Below are 18,690 nucleotides of genomic sequence, written 5' to 3'. Positions count from 1 at the left end.
CCCCGCCCCGCAGGGAGTGCCACAGGAGGGGCGTGTCATGCCGCCGAAGGGGCGGGGCAAGCCGCCGAAAGGGGAGGGGCGCAGCCTGTGCATAGGCTGCCTGTTAGAAGTCCTGAGGGAAGACCGAGAAGGGGAGAGTAGGGGAGAGACCAAGAGTCCTGAGGAGAATCCTGAGGAGAGTCCTGAGGAGAGTCCTGAGGTGAGTCCTGTGGAGAGTCCTGAGGAGAGTCCTGAGGAGGGTCCTGAGGTGAGTCCTGAGGTGAGTCCTGTGGAGAGTCCTGAGGAGAGTCCTGAGGAGGGTCCTGAGGTGAGTCCTGAGGAGAGTCCTGAGGAGAGTCCTGAGGAGGGTAGGGGAGAGAGAGCAAGGAAGAAGTAGAACAAGGGAGAGGGGAGACACTGAGTGAAGAGAGGCGACAGCAGGGACAGCCTGCCGAGTAGCGCAGGGCAGGCCTGAGGAGGCAGGCCAGCCTCCACAGCCATCCGGGACGGCCTCCAGAGGTCATTCGGGGCCTCCTCGAGGGGCCGTCTGGGACCTTTCTCTGGAGCGGCCTGTGGAGAGGCGCCTCCTGCGCAGGCGGGGCAGGCCTGTGGAGAGCAGAGAGGCTGCAGAGAAGGAGGAAGGGAAGAAAAGGAAAAGCCTTCCCCTTCGGAGCTTTGCAGCTTTGCAGCTTTGGAGGTCTGGGGTTGGAGGTAGCAGAACAGCCGACTAATTTGTGGCTTGCAGACCAACTAATAAGATCGGGGCTGCCTACTGGAGACTTGGAGGCTTCATGGTCGAGGCTGCTCTTGGTTCTGGGTATCTAGCCCAGGACAACGTAGTCGCAGGACCCCTTTCTGGTGTAAATAGTGTAAATAAATTTGTTTGTTACATTTAAATGTGCATCGAAGGATTTTCTCACTCTTTATAGGTCCTAGGAATAATTGTGCCACTTGTTTCCAACCCCTGAGCCATGTAGGGCTGTTTGAACATGTATGAAGAATCCTCTTTGGCTCTGGACTGGACTTCTAATGAATCCTTAGATAGTTTTAGGGAAATTTAGAACCCTCCAATACAGAGCCAGTCCTTACTTTTACAATCCAGTGTTTTTTTCAAAATAAAATTATATAAACTTTCAGTTAAGCAAAATGAAAGTAAATTCTCAAACCTCTCCACTAGTTATTCATTTCATGACACCTATGTTTTAACCACAGTGGCTATTTACATATCTATTTGCAAGGAGAAAATTCCATGTTATATGTGAAACTGTGCATCTCTTTCCAACCTATCCCGTGGACAGGTTCAATTCTGGTCAAATTGAAATACTTATACCATGAGAAACAGCAAATGCTACAAATCATGTTTTAATTATCAATGAGAGCCTATAGTTAGCAGTTACTTGCATATCTCAGTGAAAACTGATGTTTGCTACAAATTCAAGCATTTTTCTACCTAGTAACTCAAAATGAAGGGGGGTGAGAAAGTAGAGGGTAGGAAAAATTTTCTCAGTGTGTCTCTAGCCTGTGAGGGATGATGATGTCTTTTGTTGTTGTTGTACAGACAAGAGCGATGCTCCACTGACCTCTGCCTTGCCCCGGGTATCCTTCAGCAGCAGCTCAGCGCTGTCCAGCAGCCACAGCCCTGGATTTGCTAGTTTACATAGGACAGATGGTGAGTCTGCTATTGTCAATCCACTCTGATCTCTTCCAAAGACTTTGTATTCTTAGCTATTTTCCATATAGCTGCAAAACTACTTATACTGAAATTTAAGGAAAGGACCCATCATGTTATCATTTGTTAGCTTTCTTCTTGCTAATAATTTTGTGTTTATTTTGTTTTGGTATCTTTCCCCTGTATTGAGTGACAATAAGTGCTGATGAGGAAAACTCAGTCACAAAAGAAATATTGGTGGTCATAGATTATTTCCAATTATTGCACCCTTTTTAGTTTTAAACTATTTCATTTTAAAATAGCATGTGACTGGTCAAGTGAGCTGATCATAAGAAAAATATTACCAAAACTAAAATAAATAAAGACATGAGGCAATTTCAGAACAACTGGGTAAAGTAACCAAAGTGGCACATGATGCCTCTGTTATGTGTAGGAGCCATGGCTTGTGATGGGGAGATGCCTGAGTCCCAGTACCTCAGCGGGAGGAAGCCAGAAATGTATCATTGAAAACAAGGATTCCTGCATATCCTAACCATATGAAGGGAGCTACAGGATCACTCTTGGAAGATGTATTAATCTATTCATGCCAATCCAGCATTACTAAATACATTGCTTTTCCTATTGAGCAAATAACACTTCAGTAGATTAAACAATTGAATGCATTGAGAACTCACAGTTCTTTTACTCATTCTTTCTTTCCTTCTTTCTTGTTTTCTTTCTTTCCTCCTACTAAGTAGATGTATAAAGAGATTTCAATTCCTTAGTTGTCAGGTTTTGAGTATAATGCATTTTGATGAAACCAAATGCAAAAAAGGTTATATTTTCAAAATAATAATTTCTTTTCTAATATCACAACTTCCTAATGGCTTCCAAATTATTATAATAAATGAGTAAAGACTGAAGTTACTTTAAAGAGACTCAAAGCTTGTGTATTGTGTTTCTGACTTGTAGAGACAGGAACTTAAGAGTCCAGGTCTCTTGCTTTGAGCACTGGGTACTGTAGTGGCCATAAACATTGGGGCGAAAAATTTTAAAGTAGAAGTTCAACTTATTTCCAATATGTTTAATGAAAACAACTCACGTTTGACATATCATTATAACATGTCTATTAAATGACCATGCAAAGTTTATCTTCTATTTGGGGGCTTCTTCATATATTCAAATGAATCATTAGGGAGATTAAAAACTCTCTAATGGGACTGTGAAGGTGGCTCAGTGGTAGAATGCTTGCCTTGCATGCATGAGTCCCTGGGTTTGATTCCTCAGCACCACATAAACAGAAAATGCCGGAAGTTGCACTGTGGCTCAAATGGAAGAGGGCTATAATGTTGAGCTGAAATGCTGAGGGACAGCACCCCAACCCAGAGTTCAGGCCTACAACTGATTTGAAAAAAAAGAATTTCCTAATGAAAAAGCTGGTGATTGTAGATATAGAGAAAGCTGGTGATTGTGGAGATAGTATCATTTACTGTAGAATTAAATACTCAGAGTTTATATTTGAAATCTTTTATTGTGGTTTTTCCTAGAGTTCCTGTGATGAGAACAGGCTGGACTCTTGCTATGAATAGATAGCTATTTGTGTGTATATAGTCTTTGGGACAGCAGGTCTTTCTCCACAGCTTGTGCTCTGGAAAATTGCTGGAGGCACAGAGAAGTCAGTCAGCCAGCGCTTAGACCAGTCTAAAACAAGGTTCTCCACTTTTTTCATCTTCACATCCAGATATCTTGCATGTGAATAACTGACATTTTTTCCTAAGAAAAAAGGAGCTTAAGCAAAGATGTTAACTCTCCATGAAATAGGCAGAGTGGCAAAGAAGCCTCAGGGTTAAGCCCAGAGGTCTGAGCTGGTGTCGTAGGAGCAGGCATTGAGCTAATTGTCTCTTCCCTGTAGACACCTTTGATCTTTGAGGGAAGACCCTGCTTCCCTCACCCTCTCCCCACTTGCCTTATCATGTTCTGGAACCCTAATTAGTCATTATGGGGAGAGGAAAGCATGTAGCTAGATGATATCCCATTTGAAAAAATATTACAGTGGCATTGTAGAGAAGCTTGGCTTGGCACAAGTTTCAATGTAGTGTTTTTGCTTGACCTCTATACCTCCTGAAGAATGGGACTGTCTTTTATTTCACGTTAGCCCACTTAGAATTTGTCCTCTGTGTATCTCTGCTCTTGTTCTTATTAAAACTTCAGGAAGACATGAACTTATTTTCAGTTTTCACCTAGTGAGTCTCACTTTTGTGAAATGATAAAGTATTTTAGGGCATGTCCACTCTTGGGCAGCAGGAACAGTGGTCATTTTTATTAATCACTGGTCAGAGGAAGGTGGGCCCAGCCCACACCTTGAATTTCTGTCAGCCTTTCATCTCCCTTGGGAAGCATCTGCCTGTGTGTCAGGATTCTGCTAGAGGTGAGCAAGCGGTTACATCAAAATAAGATAGGAACTTGCAGTATGTCTTCCCCCATTAAAAGTATTAGTCAGGTAGGCCATTGATAGGAACAGTCTAAATTCTGGAATGGGTACCACTAAAATGGCAATAGAAGCCTCACAGGATCCTAAAATGATGGTGTGTTTTCCGCATCTGCAAGGCATAGTGCCAAGACAGCCACAGAGGGGCTGCAGATGGGGATTGTGGTGAAGAAACCCTGTGTTGTGAGCAATGTCATATATAGTATCAAACTTTTATTAAATAGCCATGAATTAGACATTTAGGTTGGTTCGCTTGATGTTAATTCACCAAACACATAAGGGCCTAGGGCACTAACAATGTAGTCTATTTTTATTCTACCCTTAATTACTAATATTAATTCTCAGACCATACCTTACACTTCCAATTAATTGAAGTTACGAGCAGTGTAGGCTAGGAAAGGGTTAAACTGGTGGGCACAGGGTTTCAAGAGGCCTTGCCTAAGGGCAAGAGCTTATGGCCAGATAAGATACTGCCCAGTAACAGAGCTGTCACTGAGCTGTTGAGGCCAGGTGGTGTCAAAAATCAGAGTTGTTTCCAGTGACATTCTGGTTCAAGGTACACAATTTATTTCAGGAAGAGTTGAGTCTGTCTCTAGAGATGATTTTCAGGCACATTTCATCCTGAGGAAAATGTGAGTGGGTGAAATCAAGCTGAGGATTGACCTGAGCTGAAGTTTCCAGGATAGAGTTGGGACTTAGGCATTTGTAAATCCTTGACACATAAGCTGGATGGTCTGATACTGGGTCAGTGTGTGCTGCTGTGTCCCTGTACTAGGTATTACTCCTTTTATAGTTTACATGATGGAGTTGCACAAAACAAAAGATCTTTTATGTTTGGAAAGTTCATGGGCTTAGTGTTTGTGGTATGATTTTATATATTTTCACACATGATTATTTATTGGCACAAAATATTTATCAGTTCTTGCCTCATGCTGTGCCAAAGGATATACACTGTTGATGTATGCAAATAAGATGTAAAATTTTTCTATCTGGCAATTATATTCATCTCAGGTCAATGCTACTACTTCACAAAATATTATAGCTCAAGGCTAGTCCTTAAAGCTGCTGTTCTACACATTATAGAGAAACCCAGCTGTTTCTTGTCGCTGTGACATCTGGAAGGGCCTTGGTACCTCAGAGGAAGATAGTAAGTTGTGTTTTTCTTGGTTTTCTTCCTTAGCTTTTCAAAATTTACCTACAAATGCACTCTTCCTGGTGGCTCTGTCAACTGTGAAGTGAACAATGAGCAAGCCATGAAAATTGTATCACTTGCTATTGCCTCTTTCTAGAATTACATGAGGCAGTAATACCATTGTAAGATCCTTGATTGTCTTCCAGGATGAGATGTAGCTTGGAGGGAAATCAGTTAGTCTTATTATATTTCTTCCTGAATGCTCATCCCAGCCCTATTGCTAACATGTGGAAAGGCTGTCAGTGTTTGGGACCCCTGAGCTTTAGAAACTTGCTCTGTGCAGTGGGACCTTCTAGAAGTACTTTTATTTTGAATCCTGGTGTTTTATTCAGCTAAGGCTTCTGTGAATGGGTGAGAAGGGAGGAGGTGGAGCACAGTGGAGAAGCCGCCTAAGCCACTAACAATAGGTGAGTTGTAGGACCAGTCTTTTTTGTGAGGTGACCAAGTAATTATCAAATACTGGACTCCCTTTGGCTTCTACATGGAACTTGTCTTTTTTCTTTTTGAGATAGTCTCCCAATGTAGCTTCGACCTGGACTTGAACTTACAGTCTTCCAATCTCAGCCTCCTGAATGCTGAAATTACAGGCATGCACCACTACATCTTACATGGCTTTACAGATCTGCAATGTTTGATAAGACTAGCAGAACAGCTTGAGAATGACTGATCGGCACTGCTAGTGATAAGGAGGCAGCCATTCAGCTTGCCCCTTTTAGAATGCCATCAGTGTGCTTTGTTTGGTTTGATGTTATACTGTGTTATGTTATGTTGATGTGATGTTAGGTGAGAGTGTCTCCCAAACTGTCTTGAGCTCCCCAATATTCATCAGGCCAATGCTTATATATTTCCTGTTCTCTCTTTAATATTTTATTAAGTTTTAGAGAAAGCTTGTTTTACACTGGCATGTGTAGATAGCATTTCTAAACCAGTCTACTGCAGCTTCCTCACCTGCAGAGACTGGGTTTACCTGTGGCTGTGGTTCCTGCTTCAACAAATGGCCCCTGGCAGAGAGGGGACTCAGCTGGTTTCTTACTTTGTTAGTGAATTCAGTCAAGCAGTTTAATTGGCAAACTAACAGCCACTCCTCACCATAGGTTAGAGGTGAAGTGTTCAAGGTTGATTAATTGCAGTTGTGGAAAGCTGTAGGGGTGTGGGATGTAGGGATGTGGCTACCCTGTGGGAGAGGCTGCTTCCAGGGCTACACTCTGGGAACATGCTGAATCTTTCATTTCTATGCAGTCATTTGTAGGGCTTCCACAGAAAGATGGACATGTGCAAAAGAAAAGAACAGTATCAATAAATTATTGAGGACTATATTACTAACCAATAGGACCATGAGAATATGGAGCATTTAACCATTTCTCAGAGATTTAAGATGAGTCATTCAACATTTCAAGTGTACAACTTCCAAGGACAAGAAACTGTCAAGCCTAATTTCTAGCTTTGTCCCCCACCCCATGGTAATATTGACCTCAGGGAGGCCAGAGCTCTATTGTAATATTTTCATTCCTTATTTTTCCCAGTCCTGGCTCTTGAACTCAGAGCCAGGCCACTATCCTAGAGTTTTTTTGTTTTATTTTGCTCAAGGCCAGCACTGTATCACTTGAGCCACAGTGGCACTTCTGTCTTTGTTTATGTGGCACTGAGGAATCACACCCAGGTCTTCATACATGCTAGGCAAGCATTCTACCATGAAGCCACATTCCCAGCCTTCATTCCACATTTTTAACTTTAAATAGTAATTACAAAATTGTAGTAGGAATTTTAGTCAAGACTATTAACTCTCAGCCAGAATCCCAGGAGCAAACACACACACACACACACACACACACACACACACACACACACACACACACACACACATAAAGCAAATTAATCTTTATGGAATTTTTTTTGTTCCCTCAATCCAACTTTTCTGTAAATCTAAAGTTGTTTCAAAATAAAAAATAAATAAAATGAAGCCTTTAAAAACAACTAGCAAAACAATCCTTTTAATAATGGGCAGTGGGTTTTGTTAGAGGCAGCGTAGATGGGTTTCTAGTCTCCTCTATCGGCCTTCTAGTGCTGGGGATATAGGCAGGTACCACAATGTCTGGCCTTATTTGAGATTCTGGAACAAAGGAGTGGATCAGGACAAGCAGGAGGACACACAAAGGGAGAGAGGGCAAATGAGCAAATGCAGTCATTATATGCAATGTACATTGTGTAAAATTTGAACTCTGTAACTTGAGGATAGGGATGGGCTGGGGAAAGATGAGAGAAAATGGTGGAAGGAGTGACATTGATCAAGATGCACTGTGCTTCTAACCTGACTTATGGAACTGAAACTCCTTAAGGGATAATAAATTAGAAAAAAGAACTGCATCATTGCACTTAGCAACATTTTGAGTAATTTGAACACAGATTTTTGTTGAAGCAAATGAGTAGATCTTAACATCTAGGCTCTAAAGCTTACAGATGCTTTCTATTTTACTAAGCACACAGCTATACCTATGTGCAGGGCTATGCATAGAGGATGTAGTTGAGAAATGATGTCTGTACCTCCCCAGTAAAACTCCACAAGTCCTGATGTAGGTGCTCTTGCACTTCCCTCCTCCCTGTCAGGTACCATGTCAACTATCTGACTTGTCCTCCTCACTTAAACATCAAGGCAGGATGTCAATGCTAGCAGCTCATGAGAGGCTTTCCCTTCTTTCTAAATAAACAAATTAGTTCTGGATACAGACCCACAAATTAGGCATCAGAGCCCTTGGAAACACTATTTTTATTCAGATTTTGCTATATAAATGACAATTTGGAGGACAGTACTCTTTTGCAGGCATTAATTACTAGAAAAATTAATTACTAGTAAAACTCAGCAATTTCTAATTTCTTACTTTAAAAATCAGAAAATTCTGTATGAAAAATAAAAATTCAGGTACAATCAATCCTAAGTGGTCATGGGTTCCACAACCCAGATTAATCCAAGCTTCAACTGGCAAATAATTTGGAAATAATATTGTCCAGGAAATGGAAATAAGCATTTTTTTGTTGCTGCACTTTTCTTTTCTTTTTGTCTTCTTTGTTCATTTATGTATCTATGTATCTATGTATCTATGTATGTATGTATGTATGTATGTATGTATCTATCTATCTATCTATCTATCTATCTATCTATCTATCTATCTATCTATCTATCTATCTATAATTTTTGGTGGAGATGGGGCTTGAATTCTGGGCCTAGCCACTGTATCTGAGCTCTTCAGCTCAAGATTAGCACTCTACCAATTAAGCCACAGCACATCTTCCTGGTGGTGTATTTGAGATAAGAGTCTCATGGCCTTTCTTGCCCTGGTTGGCTTTGAACCGAGATCCTCAGATCTCATCATGCTGAGTAGCTAGGATTACATGGGTGAGCCACTGGCACCTGGCTTCCTTTATGTATCTTTTTTTAATTAAGTTCGTTTCGTGAAAATACTGTACAGAGAGGTTAAAGTTACATGAGCAAGGTAAGGAGTACTTTTCATATCCAGCTTTGTTGCCTCCTCCTTTGGTTTTCCTTGTACCATCCCTTTCCTCCTGCCTCTTTAGCTAAACCCCCTCAACCCCCCCCCCACACACACCATACCCTAATTTGTAAAGTTCATTTTTCAACATAGCTTCTTGTACTTCTCATTGTTGCAATGGGTCAGTCTATCTTTGGGAAGAAAAAGAGAGCACAGAAATGGAAGGGCAAAGGGTGAAAAAATGTAGCAACTCTCTAGGCACTGTGTTGAAAATGAATTGTACAACTTATGAGTGAACATGGGAGAGAGAAAAACTGGAGGAAAGCAAGGGATGTCATTGTCCAAAAAGAAACATACTCTTTACTTGACTTATGTGCTTGTAACCCCTTTGTACATCACCTTTATACTAACAATAAAAACTTAAGAATACTATATCTGTTGAAATGTACAGGCATTTTTGGTTGTCATTGGTTAACAACAGCATCAAATTATTTTTTATGTTTTTATGCTTTCAAATTTTAAAAATTTTTAAATTTTTTTGTAAAGATGCTGTACAGAGGGGTTACAGCTACATCAGTAAGGTATTGAGCACATTTCTTGTTGAGCATTGTTATTTCCTACTTGTTTCTCTTTTATTATCCCTTCTCTCCCCTTCTACACCACTCCTACCTCCCCAGCAAAGTTGTAAAGTGTCTTGTGAGTATCATTGTTGCAATGGGTCATCCTGTGTCCTGGTTTTAACATTTTAATATTCCCCTTCCCCTCCCCAAATTAGATAAATATATATACAAGATGCAAAGTACCAAAATCAAATACAATGACAATATGGATATACCATAGGAAGAAGAACAGACAAAAGAAACAAAACCAAAACCACATTGTACATTCAAACAACAACCAAAAACAAAAAACCACTTGTGTCCATATCTTGGGGTTCATTTCTCTCAGCATCAACTTATATAGTCATATATACAAAGCTTTTGAGCTTTGATGCTCATCTGATAAGATTATCCTAGAAATATATTAATTATTGCAAAAAAGAGAATCCATGAGACTTCTTTCTTTGAGTCTAGTTTACTTCACTTAATATGATTTTTCCCCATTCTTTCCATTTCCTAACAAATGGGGCCATGTCATTATTTCTGATGGAAGGATAGAATTCCATTGTGTGTGTGTGTGTGTGTGTGTGTGTGTATACACACACACACACACATATATACATGTATATGTATACATCACAATTTGTTTTTTTAATTTTTAATATATATATTTTATTGTAAAGATAATGTACAAAGGGGTTACAGTAAGGTAATGAGTACATTTCCTATTAAGCATTGTTACCCCCTCCTTTGTTTTCCCTACAAGTCCTTCCCTCCTACCTCCACAACTCATCCCTCCCCCACCAAGTTCTAAAGTTCATTCATTTTCAACATAGTGTCTTGTATATCTGATTGTTAAAATGTGTGAACTTGTATCCCTATTTAAGCATTTTGTTTTTTCCCTGCCCCTCCCCAAATTAGAAAAATGTGTATACAAGATTCATGGCAAGTGAATCAAATACAGTGAAAACAGAGGCTATACCATGGGGGAGGAACATACAAAAGAAACAGAAAACATCACACAGTACATTATAAATATGTTTAAAACAACAGCAAGAAAGAAAAAAGCACTCGTGTCCCTATCTTGGAGCTCATTTCACTTAACATCATCTTATATGGTCATATGTACATAGCCTTTGACCTTTTCTGCTTGTTTTAGACGTTTATTATTTATTGTAAATAAGGGAAACCAGGGGACCTATGTTTCTTTTCTTTTTTATTGTGAAAATAATGTAGAGAGGGGTTACAATTACATGGGCAAGGTAATGATTGCATTTCTTATCAAGGATTGTTGCTTTGGGCTTGGCTTACTTCACTTAATATAATTTTTTTCCAAGTCTTTCCATTTCCTATCAAATAGGGAAATATCATTCTTTCTGATGGAGGCATACAATTCATATATATGTGAGTGTGTGTGTGTGCACGTGCGCGTGTGTGTGTGTATATATATACATAGATATATAATTTTCTTGATCCATTCATCCACTAAGGGACATCTGGGTTGGTTCCATATCTTAGCTATTGTAAATAATGCTGTGATAAACATATTTGTGGTCGTAGCTTTATTACATCCTTGTCCCACCATTTCTGTGCTCATACTTATCCTTGCGTAAACAGATAAACTTACAGACAAAAGGTACAGAAATCAAAAACAGTATCGCTGAAGAAAAAAACAGGCAAACAAAGAAAAACAAAAAACAAACAACATAAACTTCTTGTTCCCATTTCTTGGAATTCATTTCAATAAACATACTTTTATATGATCATATGCACATAACTTTTGAGGCTTGTGGTCCTCTCCTAAGAATATGTTTATTTTCCCTGATTATTTATCATGTCAAAGTGTAATTTTTGATTTTTCCCATCCACCGTGTTCACTTACAGATTTATAGGCACATTCTAGGTACAACAAATGAGGGAACCCATGCAACCTACAGTTCTTTGGGTCTGCCTTTCTTTTTTTAATATACTTTTTCCAAAATCTTTCCATTTTCTTAAAATTGGTGCAATGCCATTCTTTGTGAGGGAAGCATAGAATTTCACTGAGCTCAAAAAATTAATGCTCCCCCAAAATAAACCCCTCACAGAAACAACAACCCAATTAATAAATTGAGTAAAGAGTTAATGAGAGACTTCACTGAAGAGGAAATAAGAATGGCCAATAGACACAACAAGATATGCTCAACATCTCTGACTATAAAAGGAATGCAAATCAAAAGAACACTGAGATTCCACCTCACCCCAGTTAGAATGTCCATTATCAAGAAATCTAATAATAACAGATGCTGGAGGGGATGTGGTCAACTGGATTGTACTGCAATGTTGGTGAGTGTAAATGTGTTCAACCACTCAGGAAAGCAGTATGGAGGTTCTTCTAAAGCTGACACATAGAACTTCCCTATGACCCAGCAATTCCACTCCTGGGCATTTAAAGCCACAAACAAGGCCACACTAAAGCTACCAGCAAAACCACATTTCTTCTCATATTGTTTACCATAGACAAGATATGGAAGCAACCCAGATGGCCGTCGGTGGTCAAAAGGATAAAGCATAAAAATTATTTACATAGCACTTAGATTGAACTGGTCATTAGAAGTAATCAGTAATGATTGAAAATCCACAGGAAGATGTGAGTAATTTATATTCAAAGGCTATGCCATTTTATCTAAAGTACATGAACATCTATGGATTTTTGTATTCAAGTGCTCATAAAACCAATTTCCTATGGATACTGAGGGATGACTAGGCATAACTTCCATCCTGTTAAACTAGAAGAATTAAGGGCATCTACAATATATCCTTATGAAGTGAGGAGACTGAGTCTAAGTCCTGTCACCTTGTTCACACAGACATTCTGGTGCCTTGCTGGGTGGAGGGAGTTCGCTCAGCCACCAGCTATTTAAGAAGAACTTCCAGTTCTTCAACCTCTCCAAATGTGGCTTCTTGGTTTTCTTATAACTGAGACACCATACCACAAGCTTTAGATCTAGATGTGACTTGGTGCTCAGTTTTCAGTCTGCTGAATTTAGCATTTTTACTCAAGGGACACTGAAGTGACAACAAAAAGTAAGGAGGGGGTTTTTAAACTTCATATCAGAGAAATTAATGTAGTTTTCATCCATTTTCACTTTTGTATTATATATGTATAATTATGAGATGTTGTATGTTCTATATCTTGAAGCTAGATCTTTCTAAATTTATGTTCATATTCTTAATAAGCTAATGATACAAATAGAGCTTTTCAAACTTAGATAGAAAGGTCTAGCCTCTTTTCTTTGATGATGGAATAATTAATTCAAATAATATTTCATAGTCTGATTCCTTTAGCAGCACTATATATAGGTTGGATTTCTGGGTCAATCCATGAGAGTTTGAATAGACATGGTGAAGGTTCTGAATGAGACTTTTCCCCATAAAGCTGTTGGTGACTCATCTTTTTTAAAGAGTGATAATAAAGCAAGGGCTACATTTTAAATATACTATTTTCTCATTACTATGTTCACAAAAAGGAGATGGTGGCTGGTCTCCCCTTGTATCAAATCAACACCAGTGGCTGCAGATTGATCTTGGAGAGAGAATGAAAGTTACAGCTGAAGCTGGGTGCTCCAACTAGGTGACCAGCTACTTCCTGATGTTCAGTGACAGTGGGAGGAACTGGAAGCAATATAGACTAGAAGAAAGCATCTGGGTATGTTCCTCTGTTGAGAAATGTGATCAGTCAGATTGCCAAGTATTTCAGTGACTGTGTGTCCTGCAGCTTCTCAGACCAACTATTGAAACAGAGCCCAGAAGCATGTAAGATACAAAGGCAATTTTAAAACACTCTACTCATGCTTATTTATGAGAAAAGTCAAAGTAGAACAATTTGCTATTGTACTGAATACTGAGTGTCTTCTCATTAGTTCTTTCCATAGAATGATGTCTAAGTGATGAATTACTTACAGTTAGTCTATTGTATTTTGGGTCTGATAAATAGCAGTTTGCATTGCTTTGGCATTGCCTATGCAAGCAAACTCATCCTTCTGGGTTCTCTGATAATCAGTGAGCTTTACAAGAGCTCAGGAATACAAGTCCTGCCCTAACACCAACACTGACCTTTTCATTCCTGGAGCCCTTTTCATTCCTGTATTGTGTGTAGCTCACTTTGGGATTCTTAGGCATTGTAACTACTTTAAATTATCAGTGACATATTTTCTACCCATGAGTATGTGTTTAAACTTCTTTGTAAAGATTTAAATATTCATTTGCTTAGCTTTCTGAATATTCAAAAATATGCACTACTTTACAGATTCAGTATTTAATATCTATAAGACATGTGCTCTGAAGGAAAGACTGTAACAAACGATGTTGGAGCTATTTGCACAATATTTGTAACACGATGGTGGAGCATGTGGTGGAAGGTGAGGCCTGAGTCAGATTTGTCATCAAAAGAAGAAATTTACTTGTGTGTGTGTGTGTGTGTGTGTGTATGCACGTGCATGGTGATTGCTGGGGTTTGAACACAAGGCCTTATGCTCTCATATGGCTGCTTTGCTCAAGGCTGGCACTCTATCACTTCAGCCACTTTGGGTTTTTTGCTGATTAACTGCAGAGAAGTACCTCATGAATTTTTCTTCTTGGCTTCACTTGGAACCACAGCCCTCTTAAGCTGAGCCTCCTAAGTAGCTAGGATTATAGGCATGAGCCACCAGTGCCTAGTGGTTTATGTGTTTGCTAAAGGGTGGAGACAGGACACTGGGGAGTGAGAGCATAATGGATATGCAGATGATAGAAGTTCTGGAAATAGATGGTAGTGATTACTTCACAAGGTTGTCAGTAGCTTAATGGTGCTCAATTATAGATGTAAAAAGGTTAGCTCGAGGTACCTATAGCTCATGCCTGTAACCCTAGCTACTCAGGAGGCTGATATCTAAGCATCTTAATTCAAAGCCAGTCCAGGCAGGAAAGTCTGTGAGGATGTTATATCTAATTGAAAAAAAAAGACGGAAGTGGAGCTGAGCTCATGCAGTAGAGCGCTAGTCTTGAGCACAAAAGATCAGGGACAGAACCCAGTCCCTGAGTTCAAGCGCCAGGACTGCCACAACAATAAGATAAAATGTTTAAAATGGTATGCTTTACATTAGGTATGTATGTATAGTTACACTACACATTATGTATATACCACAAAATTGTACAAATGGTACAATTTGACTTTATTTAATTTAGTTGTTGTTTCTTTTTCCTTGTCCTGGCAAGTAGAAAGGTGTTAACTAAAAACCCATTACTTCTCATCATGTAGAATAACTAGAAGGTTAAAAGGTGGCAGAATGAAATATTTATGGAATATCCAATTGCTACCACTTCAGCCTCATCACAAGCTTATGCTAGTGTCTGAATGTTTTATTTGTGTGCCAATAAGTGGTTAGTTGAATCAAGAATGCATTCTCACACAGAAGATGTAAGAAGAAAACACAAGAGAATTTAGTTGAAAGAATTTTTAGAGCTGGCCCCAAATAAGGAGATGATCAAAAATAGATGTTAATGTTTACCTAATTCAAAGAAAACCAAGCTGATATCAGGATTAGATAAACATTAAGAGATAATATATTTGGGGTGAAAGCTTACCGGTGAAGCACTTAGGTAGCCTGAAAAAATAAGAACACAGAAAGGCCCCCATAGCTCACTCTTGTAACCTTTACCACTCAGGAGGCTGATCTGAGAATCAGAGTTTGAAACCAGCCCAGGGGAATCTATGAGGTGCTTATCTCCAACTAACTACCAAAACTCTAGAAGGAGGGCTGTGGTTCATGTGGTAGAAAGCTAAAGTTCAGGACCAGCACCCGACCCCTGAGGTCAAGCTCCAGAACTGGCAAATAAATAAAAAATAAAAGCCCCAATCCTCTACCAACAACAGAACAGTAGAAACAGAAAGAGATATCAGTTTATATAGAGAAATTTTGCTCAAAATGATTTTGGAAATTAGATAACTATTAGATAATGCATTTATTTTAAAAATATACTTTTCTATTATTGTAAAGTTGATATACAGAGGGTTTATTACCTTTATATAAGTAAGGTCATGTGTATATTGCTTTTTGAACGGTGTCACCTCTTCCTTTATTTTATCCTAGTTTTTCCCTCTGGATCCCGCTCCCTTACAAGTAGTATACTTCATTTTCAACATAGTGTCTAGTGATCTGCATTTGCCCACCCTTTTCTGTCACACCTTTCCTCCCCCTTACCCTCCCTAAAACAGAATTGTGGCTTAAAAAACTGGAAATTGTAGTTGTCCTGCATTAAGTAAGTTTTGGCCACAAAATAGAAATATCGAGCCACTTCAAACATTATTTTCTGGTTAATTTCCAAGCTAAACAAACTAGTTGGAAATGTAGAGTAAAATGTAGAGTGAAATATTGCAAGTGTGAGGCCAGTGCTTGAGTTACATCTACAGGGTTTTATTTATGTCAGAAGGGTCTTATCACTTGGTGAAAGCTAGATTGTGGCTACCTGTATTTCCATCATTCGGTGTGTTTGAAACATTTTGCAGAATTATAAAAAAGTTAAATGGTGGTTTTGAATTTTAAAAATGTGTGCTTATTTATATAGATATGGAGGTAGGAAGATTCTATGACCCACATAAGTCATTGTGAGAAGGGATTAAGTTTGTCACATCTTATAGCAAGAACAGCTTGACTCAGAGCTAAGGTAAGCTGTTTGTGTGTAAGGAAGATGACATTTAGGTTAAAATGTTCTTGGAAGGATGGATAAGAAGAAATACACTTGACAGAGGTCTATTTTTTCAGTCACTGTGTATGTATAACCAGTAGTGCTTGAAGTCAAGGCCTGTCCTTTGTTTGGAGGCTGTATGTGTGTGGGGGAGGTGAGGTTCTAGGAATTGTTCTCAGGGTCTCTTGCTTTTCTCTGGCTTGTATTTGTGTGTGCACACACCCCTGTGCATATCTGCCCATTGCTTCTCCAGACATAGGGCTTGAACTCAGGGTCACTGACTCTTGCTTGACTTAAAAAATTTTTTTTTTGTGGTGAGGTACTTAAACTTGAAGGCTTGAACTCAAGGCCTCTGGATCTGAGTTTTATGTGGCTTTTACCTGTGTGTGTGTGTGTGTGTGTGTGTGTGTGTGTGTGTGTGCATGCATGTGTGTGCATGTGCATAAACAAGTGCTCACATCTGTGTCTGTGCACCCTTGCCCCAGAAGTAAGGCTTGAATTGAGGCACTCTCTCTTCCTCTCATCCTCTCTCCCTTTTAGTCTCTCTTGTCTCCCTCGCCCTCTTCTTTTCTTTCTTTTTGTGGTGAGGTACTAGGGTTAGAACTTGAGGCCTTTGGTCTTGTTTGAAAGTTTTGGTGTTGGGGTCTTTTGTTATACATATATAAATTATTTATATAGTTAAAGTGTTTTAAGGAAGGGTTACACTACATGAATAGGGTAATGAGTACATTTCGTAGCGAGCAGTCTTACCTCCTCCTTTGCTTTCCCTCTACCATCACTTACCTCTCAACCTCCCCAACTCCTCCTGCCACCGACATTGTAAAGTTCGTTTTCAACATAGTGTCTTCTACATCTCGTCGTCACAGTGGGAGAGGCTGCATCCCCATTTAAGCATTCTGCCATATCCCTTCCACTCCCCAAATTACAAAAATGTTTATACAAGATGCAGAACACTAGCATCAAATCCAGTGTAAACAGGTTATACTGTACGGGAAGAGCATACAACAGAAACAGAAGAATCACATAGTGCATTATAAGTACATTAAAAATACTACCGAAAAAGAAAAAAAATACTTGTGTCCCTGTCTTAGGGTACATTTTGCTTGACATTATCTCATGTGGTCATATGTACATAACTGTTGTGGTCATATGTACATAGCTGTTGTGGTCATATGTGGTACATAGCTGTTGACCTTCTCTGCTCATCCTACACATGTACTAGTCATTGCAAACCAGGGAAACCATGAGACCTGTTTCTTTGGGCTTGGCTTACTTCATTTAATATAATTTTTTCAAAGTCTTTACATTTCAATTTCTGATGGAGGCATAAAATTCCATTGAATTCCACATTCTCTTGATCCATTCACCTAGGGTCATCAGGGTTGGTTCCTTTATCTTAGCTATGGTAAATAATGCTGCGATAAACATGCTTGTGCTGGTAGCTTTAGTATGGTCTTGTTTATGATCATTTGTGTAAATGCCCAAAAGTGGGATTGCTGGGTCATAAGGGAGCTCTATGTGGAGTATTTTGAGGAACCTCCATACTGATTTCCAAAGTGGTTGAACAAGTTTATGCTCCCACCAACAATGCAGTAAGGTTCTCTTTTGGCCACAATCCCTCCAGCATCTGTTGTTATTAGATTTCTTGAATATAGCCATTTTAACTGAGGTGAGGTGGAATCTCAATGTTGTCTTGATTTGCATTTCTTTTATGGCTAGAGAAGTTGAGCATTTCTTCATGTGTCTATTGGCCATTCTTATTTCCTCTTCAAAGAAGTCTCTCTTTAAGTCTTCAGCCCATTTATTAATGGGGCAGTTGTTTCTTTGAGGATTTGTTGTTGGGATATTTAGTTTTTTGAGTGCATGCATGCATGCAGTTGTGTGCATGTGCATAAGCAAGTGCTCACATTTGTGTCTGTGCACCCTTGCCCCAGAAGTAGGGCTTGAATTGAGGTGCTCACTCTTGCTGTCACCTCTTTCCCTTTTAGTCTCTCTTCTCTCCCTGGCCCTCCTCTTTTCTTTGTTTTTGTGGTGAGGTACTGGGGCTAGAATTTGAGGCCTTTTCGTCTTATTTGAAAATTTTGGAGTTGGGTTTTTTTTTATTTGTTTTTTATTGAGGTACTGGGGCTTGTACTCCAAGCTTCTTGTAATCAGAGTTTTATGAGGTGCTGGAAGTGTGTATATGTGTATGTGTGTATGTGCAGGCATTTGCAAACTGCGAATTGCGCTTGGACTCTTGGCCTGTCAATCTCATTTGGCTCATTTCATTTTGTTTTCTTTTAGGTGTGTGGTGTGGTGAGGTACTGAGTCTTGAACCCAGGGCCTCTTGCATATCTTTGGTTTTTGTGTTTTCATGCATGAGCCCACATCTGCTCACCTGTACACCTGAAATAGGGCTTGAACTCAGGTTCTCCTGGCTTGCTTGGCTGTTTTGTTTTACTTTTTGTTGCCCTTTTATCCCTTACCCTTAACCCTACCACCACCTCCCTCACACATAAATATTTTGGACCCATTCCCAGGACAAAGCACTTTTTAAAAAACCCTTTTGGAATGCCTTCCTCTATAAAGTAAGAACCCTTAGTTTGTTGTCCCTA

General features: G+C 39.4%; 1 protein-coding gene across 1 annotated transcript in view; it reads left to right on the top strand.

Moving 5' to 3' along the window:
• Positions 1-37: 37 nt before the first annotated feature.
• LOC122114858 (spermatogenesis-associated protein 31A1-like) overlaps positions 38-18,690 on the top strand; it is a 58,979-nt gene continuing 40,326 nt past the window's right edge. The window contains exon 1 of the mRNA XM_042688119.1: positions 38-307. Coding sequence (XP_042544053.1) covers positions 38-307 — 270 coding nt within the window. The remainder of the gene's footprint in view (positions 308-18,690) is intronic.

Source organism: Dipodomys spectabilis, unplaced genomic scaffold, assembly GCF_019054845.1.
Source record: "Dipodomys spectabilis isolate Male_0828 unplaced genomic scaffold, ASM1905484v1 ptg000112l, whole genome shotgun sequence".
Taxonomy (NCBI): domain Eukaryota; kingdom Metazoa; phylum Chordata; class Mammalia; order Rodentia; family Heteromyidae; genus Dipodomys; species Dipodomys spectabilis.
Note: the sequence above shows the minus strand (reverse complement) of the source record. Positions and strands in the feature narration are given on the sequence as shown.